At 32.7% G+C, this 17,212-nt stretch overlaps 1 protein-coding gene across 1 annotated transcript in view; it reads left to right on the top strand.

The window, feature by feature from the left end:
- Positions 1 to 14,985, top strand: part of LOC106883192 (E3 ubiquitin-protein ligase Su(dx)) — a 101,846-nt gene extending 86,861 nt beyond the window's left edge. Inside the window, exons 3-6 of the mRNA XM_089353155.1 lie at positions 8,993 to 9,079; positions 13,092 to 13,230; positions 13,393 to 13,517; positions 14,747 to 14,985. Of these exons, the coding sequence (XP_089209281.1) occupies positions 9,022 to 9,079; positions 13,092 to 13,230; positions 13,393 to 13,517; positions 14,747 to 14,970 (546 nt within the window). The 5' untranslated portion in view covers positions 8,993 to 9,021 and the 3' untranslated portion in view covers positions 14,971 to 14,985. The remainder of the gene's footprint in view (positions 1 to 8,992; positions 9,080 to 13,091; positions 13,231 to 13,392; positions 13,518 to 14,746) is intronic.
- The last annotated feature ends 2,227 nt before the right edge of the window (positions 14,986 to 17,212 follow it).

Below are 17,212 nucleotides of genomic sequence, written 5' to 3'. Positions count from 1 at the left end.
GTGTGGGTATGTGATGTAGAGCATCTGTTAGAGGTATAGGAGGCAGTCAGAAGAAACAATGGTCTGTGAATCTGTTGTTGTAATGTGCTAGTGATTGTGGTTTTCCCAATAATCCAAACACCCTAACTGCAGCACCATCCCATACATATAATCAGTATTACATAGTGGGATTACTCTAAGATTATGTAAAGAATTTGCTACTGAATAGAACTGGGATATTCTTTTTTTTTTTTCCTAAAGCAAGAGCCTTGTCTTTAGGATATGATTTTAATAGTGATATATATATATATATATGTGAAACAATTTTGAGATTGTGGTGCTCAGCATTTTTGTCATAATTTTCATGGTTTATTTGTGTGTTGTTTATAAGAAGAGCATGGTATAAGACTTTCATTGGTATATGTAGTAACTGAGTCTTTGTGCTATTGAAGAGACAAGATCATCATCATATCCCAATTGGAGATTGTTTTGAAATCTCTGTTCCTGGAGGTTGTGTAAGTGTTTACATTGTAAGTGTATGACACCAGTGTGTTAAAAGAATAAAGGCTGGTATAATTTTTGTAGGAGAGAGAGAGAGAGAGAGAGAGAGAGAAAGAGAGAGAGAGAGAAAGAGAGAGAGAGAGTGTGTGTGTATATGAGTATGTGGGCGGGTGGGTGATTCTTTTTAAATAAGTCTCCAATCTCATGCTTTTGTGCCTTTTGTTAAAACATGTCAGTACAACAGTATCATAAATATATATCATGTATGAAGACTTTCTATATTTCACCTCATTTTGTTTTATCAGTTGTTTTTAGACCTCATTTTGTTTTTTCTTTGTTCATTATTGCGATCCTATTCTTTGCCATATCTTCTGCTCTGAGATTCAAAAATGAATATAAATTAATTAAATTACGATTTAATATAGGGATTCAAGGGTAAATTATGAATTAAAAATTATCTGTTTTAAAGGTCTCTTCGATAGAATTAAGACCATTTAGTTAATCACTCTAGCAAAATGTTATAAATAGATTGTAATTTATTGTAATTATGATTGACTGATAAAGTCTTGGAATAATCTGAGTAATTGATTTTCTTTCTGAAGATATTCAAAGTTCTCATTTTTCTTTTTGGTTGTAACACAGTTAAATGATTCAATATGATAATATATTAAAATTCTTCTCTTATAAACTCCAAAGAGAAATAAATCTCTAGTGGAAATTGAACTCAGCTTCTACAATTTGTGCAAATTTTGCCATTTTAATCTAAATTTATGAACAGTTCCATGATTCAATTTCCTAATTGTAAATATTCATACAACTGACTTTTCCACTCTTTTCTCTTGTAATCTACTGAAAGATTTAGTCAGTTCCTCAATCATATTTAGCATGTTTGATTTTTGGTTTAGTCCCAACTGTTAGTTCAGAGAGTTTCAACCATATCAAAATTCTGCTTCACTTAAGCTCTCATTAATATTGGAATTACTTAAAATTGATAATTATGTTGATTCTAGATTCATATTTAATCAGAGGGAATCCTTGAATTTATTTCAATATATGTTTTTATATTAACTATGCAGTGCATGAATTGTTTGTATCTCTAGATTATTTCATCGACTTTATTGGATTGATACTGTATGTTTGAGTTTAAGCTACAAATAATGATAATAAAAATAATCACACTTAGTTGACATTGAGACACCCTATCATGAGATAAGCTTATTTAACTGGATTAATCTTTTATCTGAAATGAGAAAGAATAAAGAGGAAGGAAAAAAATGTGTGTTATTTATTTGAAATTGTGCAAATATCTTTCAGATTAAAAAAAATACAGATGAAATGTTCAGTTAAATTCTGAGAGTGTATTTAATTTTATTTTAGGGTGATTCATTAATTTTATGTCCAATTTTGCTGTGCTAGAATGAATTAGACAAATATCTTACTGAGGCATTGTTTTATAGGCACATGCCTTTCTCAATACTGACCCTTGCAGAGAATGCCATGACTTCTAAACAACTGAATATCAGTGGTTAACAGACACTGACATACATGTGCACGCATGCAATTGGTTTCTTTTTCTGTTTCTGTGTACCAGGCTAGAGTAGAAGACATTTGGCCAAGATGCTGTGCACTGAGACTGAACCAGAGACCACTTAGTTGGAAAGTGAACTTCTTAACCATACAAATATGTCTGCTCCTGTTTATTTAATTAAAACTGGTTAATGTATGGCTGTGAAAATCAAATATATCTCTTTAAAAACTGTAATTCTAATTTTTAGTCATTATGTTTAAAACAATACTGGAGCACCTTCATTAACTTTTTATTTTTTATATTTGAGAAATGTGTAATTTGATAAGTGATTTCTTTGTGTTATTATGATATATCCAAATGAGAGTAAAGAATTGATTTCTTAAATAGACATAAACACTAAAACTACAGAAGTCTTTGTGATGTTCAGACCATTCTTCATAACATTGACAGTGTGATCTATGCAGCGATTGAAACAGTCATCATGGATCACGGTTTTATAAGTTTACCTGTTGTTGAAGGAAGATCAATATATCAACACCTGTCTTCATAACATGGACTTATTTTGTTTTGGAATGATTTTACATCAGATTTCCATGCCAGCATGAATTTGAATGGTTCTGTTAATTTTGGATTTTTACACACGTTTTGATTGGAGCAAGTCTTTTACAATGAGATGACACTTTTATCGTAACACAACACTAATGATGATGTGCGACTGGTAAAATGTTTACAGAGATGTCATCTGAAGTAAATATAAGTTCCATCCATTGATAAGCCAATGGCACACAAAAGCTGTATTATGCTTTTATCTTGTCATCTTGTTGTACCTAACAACTTTCCACCTTAATTACACAACCGATTTATTAAAATAAAGTGAACAAACTAATTAGATTTATGTTTCATTATCTTCCTCAGTAAGTTCTATTGACTTCTCTCGTTCATTGTCCTATTTTGCTATTTCTGCACTTTTAGTACAAAATATTGCATTCAAACTTATTACTAGACACATTAATCCTGATCAGTTTTCCACTATTTTCATAGACAGACCTAACTGCTGGTCAGATTAATTCATAACTGAAACAAGCTTTTTTTAGTTAGACATCTATCCTATTTTCAGCTGTTTCACTGTTCTTCATTATTACTGCTATGCTGTTGTAGTCTTTATCTTATATAGTCATGTTTATATGTCTAATACATTTGTTAAAATTTGGATTCAGGTTGGTTAGCTGGACTAACTAACAGATTTTAGTATTTCCCACATGGATTATGCAGCTGTTTAAGAAGTCCACATAATAACCATGTGGTTCTGGGTGTTATCCCATTGTGCAGGACTTTAAACCAGTATCTTTTACTATAACCTTGGATTAACAAATGCTTTGTGAATAGAACTCGGTAAACAGAAACTGTGCACAACTCTGCTACATATATAAACACATACACACATGCGTGATGGATTCTGTTGTCGTGAACTACAAATGAGGGTCCAGTAAAATAAAGTGTTAATCATGTTCTATGGACGTGAATGTATCTCTTGAGGCCTGCTGGTGCCTTGCAAGCCTTTTTGGCAAAAGGAACAAGTTGAGGACTCAAGCTTGAGTGCTTGTGGATCATTCACTATGTGTCTTCTTGAGTGGATGGCAAGGCCTGCTTTGCTTCATGCTACAAAACCATTATTACTGCCATGCTGTTGTAACCTTTATTTTATCTATATATCATCATCATCATCTTAATATTTCAATGTTCATTTTTCCATGTTTCCTGTCGCCTCACCTGTTTCCAAGTAAGGTAATATTTCCCCATGGCCAAGCATAAATAGTAAACATTCACACATATGCATACATGCACACACACAATGGGCTTCCATACAATTTTCTTTCACTAATTCCAGAAACGTACAACCAGCAATATCACTGTTCAGAAAATTGATTTTAAAAGTAATAATAAAGCTAACTTCTGTTAGTACAATCTTAGTTTGTATTTTCACTTGAAACTAGTGTAAGTCCTGTTTCATTTCATTCATAATTAATTACACAAGCTTCTTTTTTTATATTTGTCAAAATATTATATTTTCATCATTACTTTCTTAACACACCTGTTTATTTTCACAATTTACCTGCTCAGAGTATCTTGTTCGTATATGTGTACAAACACACACACACACACACATTTGTATATAAGACATTCTTTATCGTGTGTGTGTTTACTTTTAGCAAAAAACTTTTGCATCCACCTATACTTTCTACATTTATACATGAACAGTTGAAGTAAATCTACCCAGTTGTTTTTCAGACAAAGCTGTTTTGAAGATGACAACTAAAAATAAGTCAGTAGCAGTTTATATGATGTTATATAATAAGCCAGCCTACTTAAAATCAAATATGTTTGCTGTTCTATATTGGAGTTATTGTTCCTTCTTTATTGACTTTAGATTTTAAGCACAACTAGAAGGAGCTTTTAGTCTACTAAATGCATGGGTAATCTTAGTTAACTGAAGTTTTTCTACTCATATTACATGTATTACATATATGAAATCTGCATGCTTAACATATGCAGAACGCTCCCCTGAGGTATTGTTCCTTGACCATATTGTTGATATTCATAACCTTCACTATATATATATTGTTTTTGGATTTGGTTTGCAAGATTCTTTATGCGAGTTCGTGTGTTGAAGCATATTCTGTTGTGTCTGGGGAGAGTCATTTTCTTTTTGTGCCTTATAATTTAACAAGACTATTGAAAAGGTTGCAAGATGCAATGAAAATTTTAGGAAAATAAAAATAAGAAATAAGTGGAAATTTTACCGGTGAGTGTGTTAAATTATAAGGCACAAAAAGAAAATGACTCTCCCCAGACACAACAGAATGAATATATATATATATATATATATATATATATATATATATATATATATATATAAATAAATAAATGTTTGTTTTTATATCAGTTATAATAAAAACGATTTTGCATTAATCTGAATGGTTACTCCATACTTTTGTAGAATGCAAATTTATTCTTCTTCAACAAGAATAATACTGATAGTGATTTCTAAGTTTGAATATTCCCATTTCTTTCACCTATTGGCTTTAAGAATGAGGTCCACTCTCATATTACATTCCCTATATTTTTCAAAAGTCTATGGTTGTTAATCCTATTGGAGTTATTTCCTTTGTTTGTTAGTTTTTATACAATCCTGGTGTGAAATTTTAGTCACTCATTGCATGGTTAAATTAAGCCAATCAGTGTTCTTCAACACACTCCAATTACAGTTTTATATCCTTGTTGCCATATACTCTAGTGGTGTTCATTCAGCTATTTCTGTTCAGTTTTACACCTGTTGTGCAAGTCATGAGCTAAAAGATTCAATATGTACTGTTCCTTTTAGAGTAGCTCACTATCTTATACATTGTACATTACTTTAGCTTGTTGTTTCTACTTCACATTTGAATGATTAGCTTGTTCCAAATAAAATGCAAATCTCTTGAATTTGTTAACCACACCATTTATGCTAGTAATCATCATTATCATCATTTAATGTCCGCTTTCCATGCTGGCATGGGTTGGACGGTTTGACTGAGGTCTGGCTGCATCAGGCTCCAATTTGAACGGGCAAGGTTTCTACAGCTGGATGCTCATCCTAAAACCACTCTGAGAATGTAGTGGGTGCTTTTTATGTGCCACTGGCATGGGGTCCAGCCAGGCGGCACTGGCATCAACCATGCTCAAATGGTGCCTTTTACATGCCACCAGCATGGATGCCAGTCAGGCAGCACTAGCATTGGTCACAACTATGATTTCACTTGACTCAACAAGTCTTCTGAAGCTAGCATATTGCCTGATGAGTGAAGGGTACTTTTAAACGAGCCAGTTATGTGACACTGGCATCGTCCATGGTTATGATCTCACTTGATTTGCCAGGTTTTCTCAAAGGTCTCGGTCGCTTGTCATTGCCGCTGTGGGCCCAACATTCAAAGGTCGTGCTTTCCCACCTCATCCCATGTCTTCCTGGGTTTACCTCTTCCACAGGTTCCTTCCACCGTTAGGGTGTGACACCTCTTCACACAGTTGTCCTCATCCATATATGGTAATGTAGGTGTAAAATATCTTTGCTTATGCATGTGCAACAAAGACACCACACACACACTCTCACTGATGCATATACACATGTATGTTACAAAGGTTAGTTAATGCGTTCGATTTGTGACTTTTTATTGACACAAAATCTACCACTGCATCTAGGTTGTGTTTCAAGGCATGACATAAGTTTGTTTGGCAAGAAAAGAAAAGAAGAAAAAAAGAAGTATTCTTTCAGTGTTAGTATTTAATATTAAGGAATTATCTGTTATGGGAGATATGATATTCAATTATAGAAGGAAAAAATATTGTTCCAACAAAGTTGCAAAATTCAATAGGCTTTCCTAAATTGGAATAATGACTGTAAAATAGTACATACATGTGCATGCCTATGGATATATACTTTAGTCTTAAATATGCCAATGTTTCCTGGTTGTTTTTTTTAATTTTACATCTGATTTAATCAGATAAACTGTTTACTCTCAGATTATTGGTCTGCCCTGAATGAGCATCACTTCCTTGTCTTTTACCTAGGTATAACAGATGTAGGACAACATAATTTGGTGGATCCTTTTCTAAAACATGATGGTGTAATTCAAGAGAGATATGATTGCTACCTCCAGCAGATCAAGTGACTAAGCTACATAGAGACTCTGCTGTTGGCTTGATACAGTTTCAATTGTCCTATGCCAACAAACCATTTCACTTGCAGACACTGAATTATTTCTTGGGATTAGATTGATTGTTTTGTTATGAATTCTGCATTGTGAGCTTAATTAAAGAGTTAACACTAGTTGGGTTTCATGATTGAGCTAACTTTCTGTCTGGAACATGGTTATTTTGGTAAGATAAAACAATTACACCTGGTATGTTAAAATATATGGTATTTTGTAATGGTGCTAGTAAACTTAACTGGTTCCATTTATGATAGTCTGCCAAATTTGTTTTTTTCATTTGCTCCTGTTATTGCCAGTCACTAATAATCTTGACGAAAAGTTATTTAATCACCATCTTTCAGGTAATCTTCAACTTTCCATGACATTAAGTGAATATCTCAGTTTTTTTCAGATTCATCTTTATGGCGCCCATATAGCTTAGGTGATGTCAATCTTTCTTGTTTGGCTTTCATAGTGTTTTAAGGAAGATTTGTGTGGGTAATCTTTTAAGTAACATGCCCTGTCCAATGTAGGTTTCTGTCTGACGAGATCTTTTATATTAGGCAATCCTGCTTACCCATGTAGTTTACTATTGGAGAACATGTCACCGTGAAATTTTTAGAATTGAGCATAGGAATGGCATTTCTTCACTTAACTCTTTGTATAATGTCCAGGTTTTGACACAATGCCCTGACCCCTGATTCTTATGTAAACCTGATGGTTGTTCCATAATTGTAGATACAGTCATCCAAATACCAATTTTGTATTTTGTCAACCACTTTTGTAGCTCTATGTCAGCTAAACTTTTTAAGATGTAATGCAGAATGCCCCCCCCCCCCCAATCTTCTGTATGTTGAAGTGTGGTTTAATAGAGTTCCTGTAATATAATATATTTGCTCATCTCTCACTTGATGCAGAACCAGCTACTGAAAGCAACAACTACACAAATGAACAAAGTCAGAATTAATTTTTATTTTATTTGCTTGAAATCCTGAGGATTATTTTAATAGAGATAGACATTAGATTGAGATCTTGAAGCCTTTTTTTTGTTTCCAGCTGGATTGATGGTCTTTTGAGGTGTTTACATTTTTAGTTTCCAAACCCAGGTGTTGCTATGCTTAACAGCCAACATCTGTTAGGCCATCTTTCTTAGAACTTTCTGTTACCTAGATTTCTTTGAGCGTTTCTTTCTACCTATCTCCCATGAGCTAATCTCTCTCTGAGATTCATGACATTGATTTTACAGTTTAATAATTTCTTGTTTTCAATCTATCACTCTACCACACCATATCATTTTGAATTTTGTCTCAAACACTGTTTTAATTTTATTTACCTTAAATAAAGAAGAGAGAAAGGTACTTTCCTATGCTAGTGTAAAAGGACAATCTTTCACTTGCTGCAACTAGTGGTATTTTTAAGATGCTAGATTTATGGTTTTACACCTGCAAATCTTATTTCAAGCATTAATTAGGTTTCACTCAGTCTACTCCTCCTAATTTATCAGCAAGAAGATAACTCCATTTCATTGTATAGTTGTTACTAAGAGAAAGGAGAGCAAACTGTCTGACAACTTACTTCAAGGACAAACATTCAAGGATGGTAAGATTTGCTTGAAGGACAATTAACAAATTTCTTTAGATGAATATGACATGCACCTGCAGCTTTTCTCATCTTTTCTGGCAAACATTTGAAAATACACACACATACTGAGACACTAACACGCATCTTGTCTACTCTAATTCTTGGAATTGTAGTCTTTCCAAAAACCCCTTCCATTATCAAATATTAAATCTGTTGTTTAACTACCCTTGCTCTATGGTGGATGTTTGGATGTTATATTCTTCTTTTTGAATTAGCATATAGAGCATTCAGTTGCACTTTCATACACAAATATGCACACAAAATTTAATACTCACACCTGGTCCTTAGGTGCATTTGTGACATTTACAAGCATTTGACCAGAGTCTCTATTTCCTTCTTTTCTATCTCTCTGTTTTTATTTTCCCTGAAAGACCTTGACCTATAAATGTTCATTAATTTGAAAAGGTTATAAAAGGTCATGGGCACAGTTTCCCTTCCCTTGATTAATTTATAAATATGCATTGAATAATGTCAGTATACATGTACACACAACCTAGTTTTCTTTATAAATGTTTTATGCTTTGGTATTGCCTGTACAAAAGATTGACATTTGCTTAAAGATAAACTGTATTATTTTACCTTCTTGTTTATATTATTTTAATTTTATTTTTCATAGCTCAGTGGCTCTATTGAAAATCTAACAGTATGGGTGAGGCATCTGCAGGCAGTTGCAGTCCACAGTACTGTCAACTTCAGGTCACAGGTAAGAGTCAACATCTAATTTTGTGTGTGTGTGTGTGTGTGTGTGGACACAGGTATGGATGTGATGTCAACAATGGGTGATAAAATAGTTATGTAAAGAGGTTTTGCTTTGCAACCAAATGATTCTGGTTTGATTCTTTGTGTGGTACCTTGGAGAGGTAACTTGTGAGTGAAATTTTGTAGACTGGGACAGTACAGAAACTTGTCAGGAATGCATGTGTGTAAACCCACTCTCATGTTATATGCAGGTTAAACTTAAATATTTGATAATGATCATTAAGTACAAGAGTATGTAAGTACAGGTGTCAAAATGATTGACTAAAGCCCTTGAAAATGGTGCTCCAGTATGGTTGTAGTTCAGTGACTACAACCACACTGAAACTCTTTAAAATATTTATTCAGCTGTTATCCATGACTTAGTTTGCAATTTTAGTCTTCACAAGATATCTTGTGGTCAGGGTTTAATGAAAATATGTAAAACTGTAAACACTAAGTTTTTATAATGGTGATGACACAAAAATTGGAAATCATTAATGTGCTATGATATATGATGACTGTCTCTTTTTTTTTTTTGTAAAGTTCTGCATTATTTATTCTTTTATTATTTCTTACAGTCAAATTTGAAATGATTATGATCCTTGTTATTGTTATTGGGATAAGTGGTTGAGTTACTGAGAGAGAGAGAGAGAGAGAGAGAGAGACAGAGAGAGCTGTTTTTGTTTTTTAATAACAGTGACCTTCAAGTGATTTTAACTCGTTGCCCTCATGATGGCTCTACAGTTTTCATTACAGTAATCCCTGACCTAAAAGCATTAACCACTAAAGTGAACCACACAATGCTATATTACAAGAAATTTGAAAGAGGCAATAATAAATCAGTCTTTCCTCATAATGTTCTCACAATTAATCCCAACATCCCTGCCATGTTTCAATGCACTGTTTGAGAATGACTGATTAATTGCTGTTTGCTTGACTTCACATCTCACTACCAACCCCTCATATAATTCTTTTCACTTGTTCTCTTCCTGTTTCTTCCTCTTTAATTCTCTTATTCCTATTATTTCTTTTTGTGCTAGGCTTGTGGATTAGTAGAATCATTAGAGCATTGGACAAACTGCTTGGCAGTATTTGTTCTGGCACTTTGCATTCTGAGTGCAAATGCAATCAATGTTACTGTTGTCTTTCATCCTTTGGGGGTGGAGGGGGTCAATAGAATAAGACCTTGTCAAGAACTGGGGTGAATATAACCAACTATTCTCCTCTTTCCAATTTTGGGTCTTGTGCCTAAGTTAAACAATTATGCCTTTTGTACTGCATAAATTGAAGGGTTTCTGTATAATTTGACCCTTTACTGTTATATCTGTGAGAAATAGTTTCTTTTTAGTTTACTCATAATTATTTATTTCCAGATATAAGATGAAGTCCTGATAATACAATGGTAATGAATCAATCAAATGTATTCTCACCCATTTTTCATGACAAATTGGTCATAGTCAAATGAAATATAATATCCATATTCAAGGAAGTTGTTTAAATGTCATTTATTCCTTCTTACTTGATGTAACAGTATATATTTCCTTGATTGCCCAAAGAAAAGACTAACATATCTTTTTTATCAGAACAATACTCTGCCAAAGATATGGTTTGAAACTGTTAAGTTTGTGAACCATAATCAAGTTATGCTTTAACAAGATTGCATTATTTGTTTAAAAAGAAAAATGATTTTTAATCTGCTTACAGTTGGATAATTTTTCAAACAGTTAATTTTAGTGGTTGAATGCTCTTACTATTGGAAATAACAAGTCTATCATGTTGTAGTTCTGAAATTCATTTTTTTCTCTAGCTTTTATGTATTCTGTTTTGTCTTTTTTACCTTCTGTCAGCATTGGAGCATTGGATCTCAAACAATACTTCCTCTAACTATTTGGAAAATTCTCACCCTATTAGTATCTGATACTGAGTTCATGTCCCACCCCTATCAATGCAAATTTAATATCTAGAGTACCTCTGCATCGTCTTTTCTTCTGATAGAAATAACAACTAAATTCCTTGCTTGCAAAGAAGACAGGATGGTCGTAGATAGAATATTGATTGAATTAAAGAAAATTTGGCATTGACCAGACTGATCAAAATGCTAGCAGATCAACAAGGAACCTCTCTGTGTGGTTGCTCCAAGTTGATACCATTGACTCAATACTTGACAGGTACTTTATTTTATTGACATTGAAAAGATGGAAGGCAAAGATGACCCTGGATTTGAACTCAGAACATAAAGAGCCAGAAGAAATACCATTCTCTGATGTTGTAATGATACTGTCAAGTTGGTGCTCCAACAACAATAATTATTGTTTTGCATTTTAGCACAAGGTTAACTAACAGTTTTCTTTTTAATGGGAGCAGGGTTGTTGATTTATATCAAACCGCTGTGCTTGACTTCTACTTCATTTTATCCAACCCAAAACAATGAATGGCAAAGTCGACTTTGGCAGTATCGGAACTTGGAAAAAGCCAGAAATTTGAAATGGAAGAGCAAGTTGATTTTCATTGATCCCTGTACTTGATTGGTAGTTTACTTTATTGATTCTGAAGGATGAAAGGTAGAGTTGACCTTGGTGGAATTTAAGCTCAGATGTAAAGAGGTGGAAGAAATGCTGCCAAGCATTTTCTCTGCTGCAATAAGGATTCTGCTAGTTCACTGCATTAACAACAACAACAACATTGTCTATTATAGGCACAAGGCCTGAAATTTTTGGGAGAGTGCTTGTCAATTGCATCAACCCATGCTTGACTGGTACGTATTTCATTGACCTCAAAAGGATGAAAGGCAAAATTGACCTCGGCAGAATTTGAACTCAGAACTTTATGGTAGATGAAATGCTGCTAAGCATTTTGTCCAGTGTGCTGATGGTTCCGGCAGCTTGCCACCTTAATAATAATAATAATAATAATAATAATAATAATAATAATAATCCTTTCTACAATAGGCACAAGGCCTGAAATTTTGAGAGAGTGGGGCCAGTCGATTAAATCGACTCCAGTATGCAACTGGTACTTAATTTATTGACCTTGAAAGGATGAAAGGCAAAATCGACCTCGGCAGAATTTGAACTCAGAATGTAGCAGCAGATGAAATACCACTAAGCATTTCGTTTGGCGTGCTAACAATTCTGCCAGCTCTCTGCCTTAATTAATAATAATAATAATAATCTACAGTTGAATTTACCAATACAAGAATTAAACATGGTTTAGTAACAGTTCCAGGATAACTTCAAATTTATTTAGACGGAAAGCTGATGTAGCCGACATCTTAGACATGTAGTTCAGAAATAATGACCGTAACCTAGAATGGACTCTAGTATGCAATTATTTGTCGCTGTGGAATGTTGTTTGTAATACTTGATTCTAGGTTTTGAAATGAGGATTTGTTTATTTGTTATGTCAACAAATTCCTCAGAGGCAAATAAAGATTAGGTGTTTTGTCTAAAGACAAAATGCTGTGGATATGGTCAGTTATGAACCCATGATCATGCTCTCCATAGGTTATTTCTGTTATTATTTGATGTCCCTTTGGGAATTGCAATAAAAAGTAGAAACCTCTTTTTTGTTTTGGGAGCCATAGAGGATACCAGTATTAAGGGTTTTTTCTCCCTAGAATTAAAATGAATTTATTTTATTAATTTTAACCCTTTAGCATTCAGATTATTTTGTTTTGAATTAATTATGAATTATCTTGTAGCTTCAAGATTTTGATGTGATTGTTAATTTTTAGAATGACATTGTAGGGTTGGTGCTAGAGGCCTGATATGGCCAGTTTGAGCATAAAGCAGGTAGAATGTCTTGGTCAGATGTGGTCGATTTGAATACTAAAGGGTTAAATTCACGATAAACAAATATGACATGAGTCTGTCCTAGGTTATGGCCATTATTTCTGAACTACATGTCTAAGATATCAGTTTTGGCATTAGATATAATATTATTATATTTACCTAATTATTATTTTTTCTTTTCTTTAGTCCAATCAGCCAGGTTAACTGCAGTAGGTTTATTCAAACCTGATCCGTATCTGGAGCTCAGTGTTGATAGCATGTCACCAAAAAAAACAGAAGTATGTCGAAAATCTACAAATCCAGAATGGAACGAACATTTCACTGTGTGAGTTAATGTTTAAAGCATTTAAAATAATTTGTATTTAAAGATCATTTTGGTTATACTCCTTTCTAAAATGATTCTGTCTGTTAGAAATGTACCTTTTCTCTTTATATAATTTGTATAATTGTGAAGTATATATTTGCTTCTTGTGTTTATATTTTTCAGGTTAGTGACACCTTATTCTAAGTTAGATTTCCGTGTCTTAAACCAGAACCACATCCGAGCTAATTCCTTATTAGGGGAAGTTACACTTGATTTGTACCCACTTTTGAAAGAATATCATGGAAAATGTAAGTTGTCTAAAAATAGCTTTCCGTAATTTTAATATTTTTAAAACTCTGCTTAACACATTGTATATATTAGAACAGTGGTTATTAACTTTTTTTTTTGTTGTGGTCTGCTTTTAAGTAGTTGTTATACTTAGCACCTACCTAAGTGGCAAGTGAGACATCATGACTAAACTAACTTAACATGGTTGATAATTTATAAATTTTACTCTAAAAATGGATTGTATAAGCTTTTAACAGTGAAATGATAAAATGAATAAAGATAAAATTTGTAAATTTGCTTTATACATTGTAAGTTAATGACTTCCCTGTGCCTGATGAGATCTCATTTTATCTTAATAGCCATTACTGGTTTTATCATGTATTATATAATTACTACTCTAGGTAGAATTTAGTATGTTAATTATGTTGCCTCACTGCTCCCTAAAGCATAATGTCCCTGCCCCATGCTCAATGTTCCCTTGAAGGGGCGGTACTGCCCTTGTTGAGAAACTCTGTATTTGAGTAATAAATTTTTTTCTTATTTAACAAAATTTGTTTGTTAATATTAACTTAACATCAGCTCAGACACACCTAACTTCAATGAATAGTAACCATTTGTAAGTGTTGTGTAGTCAGCCACAGGAGTTGACTTGACAAAATGTCTGTCTTCTTCTGAAGAGTTGAAAGTTTTTATCCTTCACTACTGTTGCATTGCGCCTCTGAGCAAGATACTGAACATTTTCGGTATTAGTTTGTCTTGGGGGGAAAAAAATTGATAGTGTAGCATTAGTCACATTGTCAGTTAATGAATTGCTTATTAGAATACAATACCTACCCAGTCCAAATCTGCAGAGACTAATTTAGTCTTAACCCCCTTGATGCTTTTTATAGATGGTAAAATTGTAATAGAGAATTTCTGAATATCACAAAATTGTCTGTTGACTGACATCTACACAAAGGCTGTTGTTTCTGTCAATACACCAACGTATCCATATTAACAGATTTCCTACGACACAGCTTTTTCTCTATATTGAATTCCTGCTTATGGACATTCTTACTTAATCTCCAGTGATGTACAAACAACACTAAATTTTTATAAATGTCAGGATTTTTCTAGAAACTGGATTTTACTTATATACTTGGGCATGTCTTTTGTCAATGCATCTTTGCAAATTATATTGTAAACAGTCTTCTTTTTTTTTTTTTTTGTTAACTGTAATGTCATGGATTTTTATCCTTGTTATTTCTAGTTAATTCTCATTCAAAAAAGTTGGATTTGAAACACAATGGGAAAGGTAAAATTGGAGATTTGTCTATTGTGCTAAATGGAATGGATGTTAAAATGGAACATCTTCCTCCGAAGCGACACAGTGCAGCCATCAATGGTAAGTTGTTATTGAGTGTGCACTTGAATTTTATTTATTCCATCCTTTCATATTTTAAAGCTTCTTTTAATCAAAAATGTTGGTATTAATTTTGGTTTATTTATTTTTATTTGAACTCAAAAATAAAGATTAATTTTACTGAGTAGAAACAATGTAAGTTTGGCAACTGAACAAAAGTATGAATGCTTATAGTAAAAAAGGAATTTCAAGATCTTAAGTTATAAGAATTCATTTAGTAATATTAAAATTTTGATTAATCTTTTTTTAAATGAATATATTAAGGAGCTTATATTTGTTTGTAAGTTAGCAAGATACAAAGTTCAATTGATGAAGCTAAAAACTGTTATTTTGGGTGACTCAGTTTTAAAGACATCGAAAATAACATTCAAGCATACACATGCATATACTTATCGAAATTTTGTGTATTCAACACACAAATATACACTCACAAATATACACTTTTAACTGGTTTCAGCCATCAGGCTATGGCCATGCTGTGATACCATCACCATATATATATATATATATATATATATATATATATAATCGTTTAACGTCCGCTTTCCATGCTAGCATGGGTTGGACGATTTGACTGAGGACTTGTAAAACCAGATGGCTACACCAGGCTCCAATCTGATTTGGCAGAGTTTCTACAGCTGGATGCCCTTCCTAATGCCAACCACTCAGAGAGTGTGTGTGTGTGTGTGCATAAAATTTACACACACTTTCAAATTCCTATGGTGTGTGTTGTATTTATTACAAAGTTGGAATGGATTTTAAAATTGCATCCAGACCAATGAAGACTCTGTGACTGTTAAGGTCATATACAATGATTGCAATATATTCTGCTGCTTTGCACAAACTTGATCACAAACAAATACAGAATTATATCTCATCATGTTATAGGAGCTATGAACCTGTGGCATATTCCTTACTTTGCACAACCTTCTTCTGTATATTATTCTAAAAGCATAAGTAAGATTTTATTCAAGTTTGTAATTAGATTTTTCATTTACTATGACATGCTAAATTTTTTGGAAAATAATTTCAACATTTTATTGTACAACAATCTAATACATTCTGGAATGTAATTAATCAATGTTTCTACTAATTTTTAATGTTAACACTAATTTGGAGTATGCGTTTGTTTTCTTTAATCAACACTAAATCTGGTTATATTTTTATAGCATAATTAATATTCATAGAGTAGAATCTAACTAACCTCCTTGTATGGACATTAATATGAATGGCTGGCATGATGAGTGAACACATCTTCTAAGTTGTTTGTAGGATATGTAACTGATAATAGTAGGCTTATTTAAATTAAGTCTGTTAGGAGCATTGTCATTGGATGAAGAAGCATAGAAATATATTGTTGTACAAAACTATTCAACCTATGCCAACTTAATAAAAAGAAAGGAAGCTGATAATGATATGAAGATTAGAAAATAGAGCAGTTTTATAAAAATCTATTAACTATCAATGAATAATATCTAATAATGATCATATACCAGGGACAGTAGCTGGATAGTAGTGAAGAAAATTTTATTCTGAGGAAAGCACATTTTTCCTATACAAGCATGCAGACTTCTTACACAAAAACAATCTAATTTTCATTTTGTATATCGTGTTATTTTATTAATGAACATTGTCTATAAAAACATACTGTGTAAAAATGTAATTAGTATATTGGCCTGCATTAAATTTGTCAACTTGAAATAACTTAGCTTGAAGGTGAGGAAATGAAGTTGCTAATTAAATTCATTTTAGTTTTTTCAATTTGGCCTGGCTAGTATTGATTAAAGATATTTGTTTGATTGATATAGTTAATCAAACATTTGTAAGTTATTTCCAATCTTGGTATGCAAGATGTGACCTATTTTTTTTTAAAGCATTTTTCTGGTATGTTACTGGTACTTATTTTATCTGCAATGTAGATGGAAGACTAAGTCAGCCTCAGCAGGATTTGAAATTAGAAACGTAAGCTAGTGAACATCTCATCAACCAAATTATGCATTTTATACCAGCATTCTACCTTTGAGTTAGTACTTCAATTTTATTTTTAAACCCAATGTGCTAGTGTACTCAGAACTTTACAAGTGGGTTAGCTTGTCGTCACTACTTAGATGTTCCTTGTTACTGGTTTGTTTTTAAATAAGAATTTATTGAAATGAAGAATTGGCTGCTTTGTTATAAGGAAGCAATTTGTGCATAAACTGTCCTGCTTATAATCATATACATAGAATTAACATTACAGAAAATTACTATTATTTTTAAGGTTTGGAAACTCATTGGAACCAAGTGGATATAATGTTTTCTGTTTAAAAATTA

Source organism: Octopus bimaculoides, chromosome 6, assembly GCF_046866305.1.
Source record: "Octopus bimaculoides isolate indiv1 chromosome 6, ASM4686630v1, whole genome shotgun sequence".
Taxonomy (NCBI): Eukaryota; Metazoa; Mollusca; class Cephalopoda; order Octopoda; family Octopodidae; genus Octopus; species Octopus bimaculoides.
Note: the sequence above shows the minus strand (reverse complement) of the source record. Positions and strands in the feature narration are given on the sequence as shown.